General features: G+C 28.0%; 1 protein-coding gene and 1 long non-coding RNA gene across 2 annotated transcripts; one reads left to right on the top strand and one right to left on the bottom strand.

Annotated features, from left to right (window-relative positions):
• Positions 1–2,704: 2,704 nt before the first annotated feature.
• Positions 2,705–3,222, bottom strand: LOC142234811 (uncharacterized). Its single transcript, XR_012721716.1, has 2 exons — positions 3,038–3,222; positions 2,705–2,972 (listed from the first exon to the last, which is right to left on the bottom strand). It is a non-coding gene; the product is annotated as an uncharacterized LOC142234811 (long non-coding RNA).
• Positions 3,223–9,975: 6,753 nt separating this feature from the next.
• LOC142234844 (uncharacterized) lies at positions 9,976–11,804 on the top strand. Its single transcript, XM_075306045.1, has one exon. The coding sequence runs from the start codon at positions 10,057–10,059 to the stop codon at positions 11,641–11,643; it is 1,587 nt and encodes a 528-aa protein (XP_075162160.1). The 5' UTR covers positions 9,976–10,056; the 3' UTR covers positions 11,644–11,804.
• Positions 11,805–12,692: the final 888 nt, after the last annotated feature.

Here is a 12,692-nt window from a genome sequence, read left to right as displayed (position 1 = left end):
AAAGGCTAAATGTGATGTTTAAAACTAATATCCTAAAACTAAAAACCTAACGCACACTTTTATAAAAAATGAAAATAAAATAATTATGAAAAAAATAAATGGTGACATAATTATTGTCAGTGAGAAACGTGACTTGTTCAAACGATTATTATGAGAATGCAAAATCAATCTATCTTTAAATGTATGAGAAGAAATTGAAATATCCTTAGCAATAGCAGGCAAATGTTTCCATAGCCTTGTTATGCGAATTGCAAAAGATTTCTCAAAAAAGTTTTGTGGCTGAAATGTTCCACGCGGAGTTGTGAATTTCTTGTGGAGTGTAAAAAATTGAAGTTATGCAGAAGATAAGAAGGTTGTCTGCGTTTTATGACATTAAAAAAAAAACAAAGACATTTTATGGATACAAAATCATTAAAAGAGCAACCCAAGAACTGCGAAGCAAAGTAGTTGTAGTCCCTCCTACATCGCTGGCCGTAAACAAAACGAAGAATACCATGAAAACACGAAATAAGTCTGTTAACGCAGGATCGATTAGCACCCGTATAGACCTCAATACCGTAAAGTATATGCGGCATGAGCAAGGAATGTGCCAACATATATTTAATCTGTGTAGGAAATATAACATTAAGGGAGTATAACTTCTTAAGTACAAAATTCAATTTCGCACACACATGGGCGATATGTGAGCCAAATATAAGACCGGTGTCAAGTTTCTAAGAAAATTTTGTCAAAATTTTGTTTCTATAGAAAATTTTGTCAAAATTTTGTTTCTATAGAAAATTTTGTCAAAATTTTGTTTCTATAGAAAATTTTGTCAAAATTTTGTTTCTATAGAACATTTTGTCAAAATGTTTTCAAAAATTTATTTCTATAGAAAATTTTCTCCAAGTTTTATTTCTATAGAACATTTTGTCAAAATTTTATTTCTATAGAACATTTTCTCAAAATTTTATTTTTATAGAAAATTTTGTCAAAATTTTATTTCTATAGAAAATTTTCTCAAAATTTTATTTCTATAGAAAATATTCCTAAAATTTTATTTTTATTTTTATGGAAAAATTTGTCAAATTTTGTTTCTATAGAAAATTTTGTCAAAATTTTGTTTCTATAGAAAATTTTGTCAAAATGTTATTTCTAAAGAAAATTTTGTCAAAATTTTGTTTCTATAGAAAATTTTGTCAAAATGTGATTTCTATAGACAATTTTGTCAAAATTTTTTCAAAAATTTATTTCTATAGAAAATTTTCTCCATGTTTTATTTCTTTAGAAAATTTTGTCAAAATTTTATTTCTATAGAACATTTTGTCAAAATTTTATTTCTACAGTAAATTTTCTCAAAATTTTATTTATATAAAATTTTCTCAAAATTTTATTTCCAAAAAAAAATTTTGTCAAAATTTTATTTCGTTTTATTTGTTATTGTTGTCTTCTCTTCAATCGTTATTTTTGTTTTTGATCTCAGCTTAAAACCATGCATTGATTAAACTACAAGTGTAGCTTAAACAACAGAGGAAAAGTATGCTTGTTAAATTTATTTGGGCAAAGTCCTATAGACTGCAAGATAGTTGGATGTACAGCTGTTTCGGAATTACCACATTCCTCATCAGCATCCTCTACTTGCAGCAAAACTATCAACCAATTATCAGAATAAATTCGGGTAATTCACTTATCCCAAAGTGAACTACACTTGAACCTTCCGAAAAAAGGTTTGATAGTCGGCTACTGCCTAAACAAATTTGGCAAGCATATATCTTTTCCTTTGCCAAACTCATCCTTTGTTATAATTTGTAAAAAATTTATTTCTATAGATAATTTTGTCAAAATTTTATTTCTATAGAAAATTTTGTCAAAATTTTATTTCTAAAGATAATTTGTCAAAATTTTATTTCTATAGAAAATTTTGTCAAAATTTAATTTCTATAGAAAATTTTCTCAAAATTTAATTTCTATAGAAAATTTTCTCAAAATTTAATTTCTATAGAAAATTTTGTCTATAGAAGATGTAAGCACCTCTTAGTTGGTGAGGAGCATATTGCAATCTACAAACCATCAAGAAATCTACCAAATAGTAAAAAATCTACCATTTTTGGTAGAAATCTACCAACTGTGGCAACCGTGTTCTGGTGGCCAATCGAAGGTTTAAATTTTCAGCTGACTTCTTTGCCAAGTAAACCCAATCAATTTATTTATTAACATAAGAGACTACTCAATTTGGAATGACTTCTCATCTGAGAAACCCCTATTCGGTAACTGTCTACTTTCGTGCAAGCGAAACAACTCCTTGGCTCTTTCCAGTCTAAATGTTTTGTGCATCGGAGAGATCTTGCACTTTTTCGACCTTCAATGGCTTATGTTATCCACCCTGTAATCTTTTGCAAATGAGTTAGATTTGAATGTTTGCTTTCCAAATAGATTTTAGTCAAAAGCACAAGGCGATTACTCAACTTTATCATGTATCAAATGATGGTTAATGATGGTTAAAGTGTGAAGATTTTTGAAAAAACATTAATGGGTCGATATTGAAGCTAACGAAAAGTTGACTGTATTGATCCACTTCCTATTTGAACAATTAGATTATCATATAACTTCGAGGGTTAAAAGTTTTTCGGGTCTCAGTCGCTCTTCTTATGCCTTTTGTTTCCATCAAATGAATAATTCTCTATAACTTGAGAGGTCACATAAAAAAAAACACAAAAATAATATATTCTATTAAAATGGTTTAGTTGCATTTAATATAAATTCTTAAGTTTCATTTAATACAGTTACAGAAATATTTCAAAAAAGTTTGGAATGCATTTTTAATATATACAGCAAATGAACATCAAGCTAGAATGTCAAGCCAACTCTTGATGATACAATTTTTATTCGATTGAATATTCCATCCGAAATATTTGTGTTGCTCCCGATATCCACGCTTAAAAATTGAGCCGTACCTCTACACCTCATTTAGAATTTTTATGGGCAAGGATAACCTGAAAAAAGATAGAAACACCAAGTATTCCATTCTTTGTTAAAGTGTTGTAAAATATGTAGATACCTTTACTTTCCACTTTTAATAATATTATATGACGATATTCATAATATTCAGTTTATATTTTGGTTTTTAACAACAATTTAATAAATTGGAAAAAAACTAACTACGCTAGGACTCTATATTGGTATAAAACTAAATATTTTGAAAAAATAATATTATTCGTTGGAATTAAAAAAAAAAAAATATTGTATAAGAAATTCTTCTTTACACACTCTTTATATAACGTCTGATAATGACTATTTATTTGTTTATAAACTATCTGTAATATATGAGTGACATTGTGAAGAAATATTACACAAACATCAATTTTTTTCATTGACCTTTTAGGCTAATTTCAATGTCACACGAGATTGTATTTTTCACATTTGTTTCTTAATTTAATGTAAACAACACCAGAAGAGGAATAAATTAAACTTCACGTTCAACATCACATTTTGTTGTTTGTTCTTTATAAAATTTGATGAAGAAAATCTAGCTTACTCAGCACTATGCAATTGCTGGGGTTTATCACAAAATAATGCATATGCACCCTATATTAGGTTTGTTTGGGGTATATTGGGTTAGGCATATCATAAAATATAGATAGCCATTAAATATATTGTTAAATCAATGAATATCATTGAATTGTGATTTTCATTTACACACCTAGACAAAAAAATTATGTGACAAAATTTTCTAGAGCAATAAAATTTTGACCAAAAAAATTTGACAAAATTTTCTATAGAAATAAAATTTTGACAGAATTTTCTATACAAATAAAATATTGACAAAAATTTTCTATAGAAATAAAATTTTGACAAACTTTTCTATAGAAATAACATTTTGACAAAATTTTCTATAGAAATAAAATTTTGACAAAATTTTCTATAGAAATAAAATTTTGACAAAATTTTCTATAGAAAAAAATTTTGAGAAAATTTTCTATAGAAATAAAATTTTGACAAAATTATCTATAGAAAAAAAATTTTGACAAAAATTTTCTAAAGGAATACCCTTTTGACAAAATTTTCTGTGGGAATAGAATTTTGAAAAAATTTTCTGTAGGCATAAACTTTTAACAAACATTTTTTGTTGGAATAAAATTTTGAACAAACGTTCTTTAGGAACAAACGTTTGTCAACATTTTTTTATAGAAATAAATTTTTGATAAAATTTTCTATAGTCGCTTGAAATTGGAAGACCTTTTCAAGGACATTGACCGAGTTTTTGCCCCGGGGGGGGGGGCATCTTGAGTTATCAATACTCTAATAACTGTTACTATAGAAATACAATATTGACAAACTTTTCTATAGAAATAAAATTTTGACAAAATTTTCTATAGAAATAAAATTTTGACAAAATTTTCTATAGAAATAAATTTTTGACAAAATTTTCTATAGAAATACAATTTTGACAAACTTTTCTATAGAAATAAAATTTTGACAAATTTTTCTATAGAAATAAAATTTTGACAAATTTTTCTATAGAAATAAAATTTTGACAACATTTTCTATAGAAATAAAATTTTGACAAAATTTTCTATAGAAATAAAATTTTGACAAAATTTTCTATAGAAATAAAATTTTGACAGAATTTTCTATAGAAATAAAATTTTGACAAATTTTTCTATAGAAATAAAATTTTGACAAAATTTTCTGTAGAAATAAAATTTTGACAAAATTTTCTATAGAAATAAAATTTTGACAAATTTTTCTGTAGAAATAAAATTTTGACAAAATTTTCTATAGAAATAAAATTTTGACAAAATTTTCCATAGAAATAAAATTTTGACAAAATTTTCTGTAGGAATAAACTTTTAACAAAAATTTGTTGTTGGAATAAAATTTTGAACAAACGTTCTTTAGGTACAAACGTTTGTCAACATTTTTTATAGAAATAAATTTTTGATAAAATTTTCTATAGTCGCTTGAAATTGGAAGACCTTTTCAAGGACATTGACGGAGTTTTTGCCCCGGGGGGCATCTCGAGTTATCAATACTCTAATAACTGTTACTATAGAAATACAATTTTGACAAACTTTTCTATAGAAATACAATTCTGACAAACTTTTCTATAGAAATAAAATTTTGACAAATTTTTCTATAGAAATAAAATTTTGACAAAATTTTCTATATAAATAAAATTTTGACAAACTTTTCTATAGAAATACAATTTTGACAAATTTTTCTATAGAAATAAAATTTTGACAAAATTTTCTATAGAAATAAAATTTTGACAAAATTTTCTATAGAAATAAAATTTTCACAAAATTTTCTATAGAAAAAAAATTTTGACAAAATTTTCTATAGAAATAAAATTTTGACAATTTTTTCTATAGAAATACAATTTTGACAATTTTTTCTATAGAAATAAAATGTTGACAAACTTTTCTATAGAAATAAAATGTTGACAAATTTTTCTATAGAAATAAAATTTTGACAAAATTTTCTATAGAAATACAATTTTGACAAACTTTTCTATAGGAATACAATTTTGACAAAATTTTCTATAGAAATAAAATGTTGACAAATTTTTCTATAGAAATAAAATTTTGACAAATTTTTCTATAGAAATAAAATTTTGACAATTTTTTCTATAGAAATACAATTTTGGCAAATTTTTCTATAGAAATAAAATTTTGAAAAAAATGTCTATAGAAATAAAATTTTGACAATTTTTTCTATAGAAATACAATTTTGACAAACTTTCTATAGAAATAAAATTTTGACAAAATTTCCTATAGAAATAAAATTTTGACAATTTTTTCTATAGAAATAAAATGTTGACAAACTTTTCTATAGAAATAAAATGTTGACAAATTTTTCTATAGAAATAAAATTTTGACAAAATTTTCTATAGAAATAAAATTTTGACAATTTTTTCGATAGAAATAAAATGTTGACAAATTTTTCTATAGAAATAAAATTTTGACAAACTTTTCTATAGAAATAAAATTTTGACCAATTTTTCTATAGAAATAAAATTTTGACAATTTTTTCTATAGAAATACAATTTTGGCAAATTTTTCTATAGAAATAAAATTTTGAAAAAAATTTCTATAGAAATAAAATTTTGACAAAATTTTCTATAGAAATACAATTTTGACAAACTTTTCTATAGAAATAAAATTTTGACAATTTTTTCTATAGAAATAAAATGTTGACAAATTTTTCTATAGAAATAAAATTTTGACAAAATTTTCTATAGAATTAAAATTTTACAATTTTTTCTATAGAAAAAAAATTTTGACAAATTTTTCTATAGGAATAAAATTTTGACAAAATTTTCTATAGAAATAAATTTTTGACAAAATTTTCTATAGAAATAAAATTTTGACAAAATTTCCTATAGAAATAAAATTTTGACAAACTTTTGTGTAGAAATAAAATTTTGACGAAATAAAATTTTGACAAACTTTTCTGTAGAAATAAAATTTTGAAAATATATCACAGATAGCTGAGAAAGATTCAGAAAAGTAAAATCCCTTTCAAGTAAAAGCAGCGAGATAGCCCGATTCAGTGCTTCAGAAAAAAATGGCATAAGAGATAGAGGTGTGCACGTGAGTAATATTTTACTTACGCTCACGCACACTCACGACGGAAAAATCTTACTCACGCACGATATTGTTTGGTAGGACTCACGCTCTAGCACACTCACGAAAAGAAAATTTGTACTCAGGCACACTCACGCACAACAATGTCGTGACTCACGAAAAATATCGTGACTCACGAAAAATGTCGTGACTCACGAACTATTTTTGAGTAATTTACCTTAGCGACGTGTCTGAAATCATGAGCATTATTTAAATCGAGAGCGTTATTACACTCTTAACATCCCAGGTGTCACTAAAATTGTAAATGAATTTAACTCTTAAGTGTTTTATATTGGTGAGCGGGATTATTTTCGTGAGTGTAAATCTTTACTCACGCACACTCACGAAGATAATATTTTCGTGACTCACGTTCATGCACGACATTTGGGTTTGTTTATCACGGTCACGCACACTCACGCCGTTGGCATGAGCGTGATTCACGGACTCACGCGTGAGTCACGACAATTTCGTGTCACGTGCACCCCTCTAATAAGAGATGAAGAATTCATACCATCGAAACGTAGCAAAAAAAAAAACATAAACATGTTAATTTTGTAAAATTGATTGGAATATCATACAAAAATTAATAGTTGAGGAGGAGTCTTGACGTTATGATTTGATAAATCTCGAATACAAAATGCATTTTAGTATTTTATATTTATCAAAGTAGGTATTGAGTTTGTAACATTTGCTATGTATTTTTGTATGTGTATGTATTTTTATGTATTGTTTTTTTGAAAATATTATATAGTCCGTCAAACGATTCCAACTAGCACAAAGCAAATTGGATTGCGAAGCTCCGTTCTATAGAGTAAAGATGTGATTTTCAAACTTTTATATGATGTTCAAACTTTTCTAAAGAGAAAAGGTAGTAATCTACTGTTTTCAGTAGATTACTAACGGAAATATAATCCCCCATGTTCCGATATTTGGAATCGCAAATCGCAAGAGTTTAGTTTTCTTATAAAGAAAAAAAAAAAATTAGATACTATGGGACTTAAATTAAATTTGTAGTAGAACTTCTTATCAATGAAAACTATGTTGCCAAACTTTACATTTGTATGTTTTAAGGTGGGTATTAAGTTCGAGTTTAGCCGCTAAAATCGTAATTTTTTCACGATTATTTTTCTTTAATAGTCCATTTTAAATTTTGCTTTGGAATATTCCCCATTAAGTTATAATGAAATCTGCAACAAATATGTATAAGTTTATGCTTTTTTTTTACTGATTTAGTTTTCACTTTAGTGAAAAAATGACGATTTTAGCGGCTAAACTCGAACTTAATACTCACCTTTAGGGTTAACAAAATATCGCCAAGGAACATTTTGCGATTCCGATTATCGAAAAATGTGCTAATGTTATTGAGTTCTTGGATAATAAAAATATATATTACCCTTTCGGTCATACTGGTGTTTTGAAGCTCTATCTTAATAATTTAAGAGTTGTCCAATATTGTCGAATAATTGGAATGATACCAATAAAATGCACTGATGAGGATGTCAATCAGTTGTCTGTAGTTATTAAATATCGAAATATAATATGAATTGTGCAGTTTGTGAAATAATAAAATGTTCGGGCTTACTTGCCAAGTGGTCAGACGAAAATTTACACTTTCGGGCTGCGTAACGGCGATGGTCGCTACCCGCTCGTATTTATCGCTCATGGGGTCAAAGCAAATGCCGAATATACCATGGACATTCAAACAGAACTCAGCATAGCGGTTTCGTCGGGACTGGGCCAAAATACGACAGAGCCACTTTCGTGCAGCATGGCTTTGTGGATCGTTTGAAGGCCATAATTCGAAGTAGCCAATTCGAACAAATCTAACAGTAGACTTTCTCCTGTTGAAGCAGGCTTTCTGGCAGATTTTTCTGCTATACTTTCTTCGGGTTTAAATATATTTGCTACAGGAAACTGTTTTTTATATGTTCAAAGAAATTTCCTGGTTACCTATAGAGAACTGTTGTGATTTTCAAACTTTTCTGTAGAAAAATTTTGTGATAATGATTTTCAAACTTTTCCATACACAGAGAAAGTTATTATAATTTTTTATTATTATTATTACATTTCTATAGAGAAATGCTGTAATTTTCAAAAAAAATCTATTGAAGAATATTGTGATGTGTTTCAAACAGAAACTTTTAATAGCGAAAAATTTGGATCTTCAAACTTTTTCGTGACCAAAAATTTAATTTAGGTTTACAAAAAAGTGTACCAATTAGATCGACTTTGTCGCCTCTTGTTAAAGCAGGATTTCTGACAGATTCTATAGAGAAATGCTGTAATTTTCAAAAAAAAATCTATTGAAGAATATTGTGATGGGTTTCAAACAGAAACTTTTAATAGCGAAAAATTTGGATCTTCAAACTTTTTCGTGACCAAAAATTTAATTTAGGTTTACAAAAAATTGTACCAATTAGATCGACTTTGTCGCCTCTTGTTAAAGCAGAATTTCTGGCAGATTTTTCTGCTATACTTTCTTCGGGTTTAAATATATTTGCTACAGGAAACTGTTTTTTATATGTTCAAAGAAATTTCCTGGTTACCTATAGAGAACTGTTGTGATTTTCAAACTTTTCTGTACAAAAATTTTGTGATAATGGTTTTAAAACTTTTCCATACACAGAGAAAGTTATTATAATTTTTTATTATATATTATTATATTATATTATTACATTTCTATAGAGAAATGCTGTAATTTTCAAAAAAAATCTATTGAAGAATATTGTGATGTGTTTCAAACAGAAACTTTTAATAGCGAAAAATTTGGATCTTCAAACTTTTTCGTGACCAAAAATTTAATTTAGGTTTACAAAAAAGTGTACCAATTAGATCGACTTTGTCGCCTCTTGTTAAAGCAGGCTTTCTGGCAGATTTTTCTGCTATACTTTCTTCGGGTTTAAATATATTTGCTACAGGAAACTGTTTTTATATGTTCAAAGAAATTTCCTGGTTACCTATAGAGAACTGTTGTGATTTTCTAACTTTTCTGTACAAAAATTTTGTGATAATGATTTTCAAACTTTTCCATACACAGAGAAAGTTATTATAATTTTTTATTATATATTATTATATTATATTATTACATTTCTATAGAGAAATGCTGTAATTTGCTGTAAAAAAATCTATTGAGAAATATTGTGATATGTTTCAAACAGAAACTTTTAATAGCAAACAATTTGGATCTTCAAACTTTTTCGTGACCAAAAATTTAATTTAGGTTTACAAAAAAGTGTTCCAATTAGGTCGACTTTGTCGCCTCTTAAAAAATGTTCTCAGTTCTTTTATGTGATTTTTTGTGTGTATTCGACTTTGGTTTTTTGCATGTATAACGGCTATAAAAACTGATTTCAAAAAAATGTCAACGTCTTTGATTAAGAAAAGTTCTACCAGAATAGAATGTAAGCAAAGAGACTGAAATATCAGTATCGGAAAATAAATGTAAATCGTAATGACGGCTATTGTAAGCAATCGACAATTTTTCCTCTACACCATTGGATTGTTTATTTTCTGGTTGATTGTTGTGGCCAGTACGGCCAGTGCCAATACAAAACTTCTGGAAGAGGATCAAAAGAATATTGAAAATTGTAAAGGTCTGTGTGATCAGTGTGACTGTTTGGGTTTCTACTGTGGCGAGGAGTGTATATGCGAGTGTAACAACAATGATAGTAGGAATACAGAATGTATCTCAAGAATACAAGAGATAGCTTCCAAGTCCAAGATGCCTTTTGAGGTTTTAATACAGGGACCATCTCGTACAAATTTCATACGCAATGCTTTGGAATTTGAGCAGAAGAGAGAAAAAGGACATACTATGTTCCCCAAGAAAAGAGCCACTGTGACTGTGTACAGGCCTGATTTCCAGATAAAGCCAAGATTAAACGGTAATTCAAGACTCAATGCCATCGATGATGAAATGAAGGAGAAACTGATTGAGAGACCCAAACGTTCGACAAGGAGTAACCAATTCGAATGGTTCAATGATTTGTCTAATAACCTACTAAGGCCGGCTCCTCTGGAAAAGAATAAGAAAAAGCACCATCAACCAGTCAGGACGACATCGACTGAAAAACCCCAAGCAGTGAAGAAAACTACGGGAGTGGATAAATCATGGTTTACAGATACCATTGTCAGTATGTTGACACCAGCCCCATTGACCGAGCATAGACCATCAAGAATTTATGATAAGAGTCTTAAGAGTTATCAAAAGGACAGTGAGGAAAGTGAGGATGACAGCGAAGAGAACCAAGAGCAGGAAGTTAGCAAGGAGGAGGAAAGTGAAGAGACCCCAAGACATGAGACATCTTCTATGGCTCCATCCATATCATTTTTGCCTAAACCTAAGGAAGTTTTGAAAGCCCTAAATCGTGACATATCCAATGCCTTTGACCTGGAAAATTGGGATAAATCCAAAGAAAATGATGATGACGATGATGATGATAAAAATCATTCTAATGATGACGATGGTGACGATGAGGATGACGATGATAATGAAAGTGTCCAAATTAAAACCAAACCCATTAAGAAAAAGATGCGCTCCAAACAAAAAGGATCATCCGTGATGGAAAAATCAAAGCGTAAAGCATTTAGCCAAGACATGTCAAAGGCTTTCTCGTTTAACATGGACAAATCTAAGGACGATAGTGAAGATGAAGACAATATCAGCAATGAAAGAAAAACCAAAAGGAAGCCCAAAAAGAAAACTAAAAAAAATAAATATGTAGATGATAGTTTGGAGAGCTTAGAAAATAACGACCACAATGATTATCACAATGATGAAGAGGATGATGATATTGATGATGCTGATTCAAATTCGGGTAGTAAATTGGAAAAAACTTTGGAGAAATCTAAAAAGAAACGTAGAACACCTAAGAAATCCACAAAAACCTTTTTGGGTTTACGCAGGAAACCTTTTAAACGTGATGAAATGGACGATCACCACACCGATGACAGCGATGCTGAAGATCTCCAGTTTCGACCACCTTGGTGGAAACCTGTGCGACTTTTGAAAAAAGTCAAATATGTTCTAAAGTCATAGATCACTCTAAATCAACGTATATTTATTGAATTATTTTTAAAAATAATTCTAATTCCATTTTATTTAATATTCTATTTATTTGATAATTTATTGCTTATTAAAAAAATAAAGACTTGGGCAAGAATAATAAAATTAAAGGTTTCGCAATATATAGGAGGGAATGTATGATGAAAATTTTATTTCTAAAGAAAATTTTATCAAAAACACTTTTTTGGGAAGGTTCAAGTGTAGTTCACTTTGGGTTGAGTGAATTACCCGAATTTATTCTGATAATTGGTTGATAGTTTTGCTGCAAGTAGAGGATGCTGATGAGGAATGTGGTAATTCCGAAACAGCTGTACATCCAACCTTCTTGCAGTCTATAGGGCTTTGCCCAAATAAATTTGACAAGCATACTATTCCTCTGTTGGTTAAGCTACACTCGTAGTTTAGTCAATCTATGGTTTTAAGCTGAGATCAAAAACAACAATAATTTTTGATAATTTTGACAAAATTTTATTTTTACAGAAAGTTTTAACAAAATTTTATTTCTATAGAAAATTTTGTCAAAAAATATTATTGCTATAGAAAATTTTGTCACAATTTTATTTCTATTGAAAATTTTCGCAAAATTTTATTTCTATAGAAAATTTTCGCAAAATTGTATTTCTACAGAAAATTTTGTCAAAATGTTATTTCTATACACCCAGAAAAAAGTGCCTTCGAAACTAAAGGAAAAAATTTTCATCAATATAGTTTATCCATTTTATTTCCATTAAGGTAAATTTTTGTGAAAAATAATAAAATTTACTCGTTTCATTAAAAAAATCCTAAACTGTAAGCAGTTAGGAATAGTTCATTAACTAGAATAAGGCATGGAATTTTACTCATACTATTTTCTTCGCTGGGTATAAGAATTTACTACTGAAAAAGAAAATTTTATTCACCGATAACAAAGCATTCGTAAAAATAAACAAAAACCGAACTAAAACCAAGTTTCCTCAAAATTAGTAAAATTTCTTATAAAATGATAATTGCGACTTCCTTTATAATAGAAAGTTTTTCATACA

Source organism: Haematobia irritans, chromosome 4, assembly GCF_050003625.1.
Source record: "Haematobia irritans isolate KBUSLIRL chromosome 4, ASM5000362v1, whole genome shotgun sequence".
NCBI classification, from domain to species: domain Eukaryota; kingdom Metazoa; phylum Arthropoda; class Insecta; order Diptera; family Muscidae; genus Haematobia; species Haematobia irritans.
This window is presented reverse-complemented; position numbering and strand designations above follow the sequence as displayed.

What these genes read in the sequence shown, in the direction of transcription:
- LOC142234844 (XM_075306045.1), top strand. Translation starts at nt 10,057, where the DNA reads ATGACGGCTATTGTAAGCAATCGACAATTTTTCCTCTACACCATTGGA.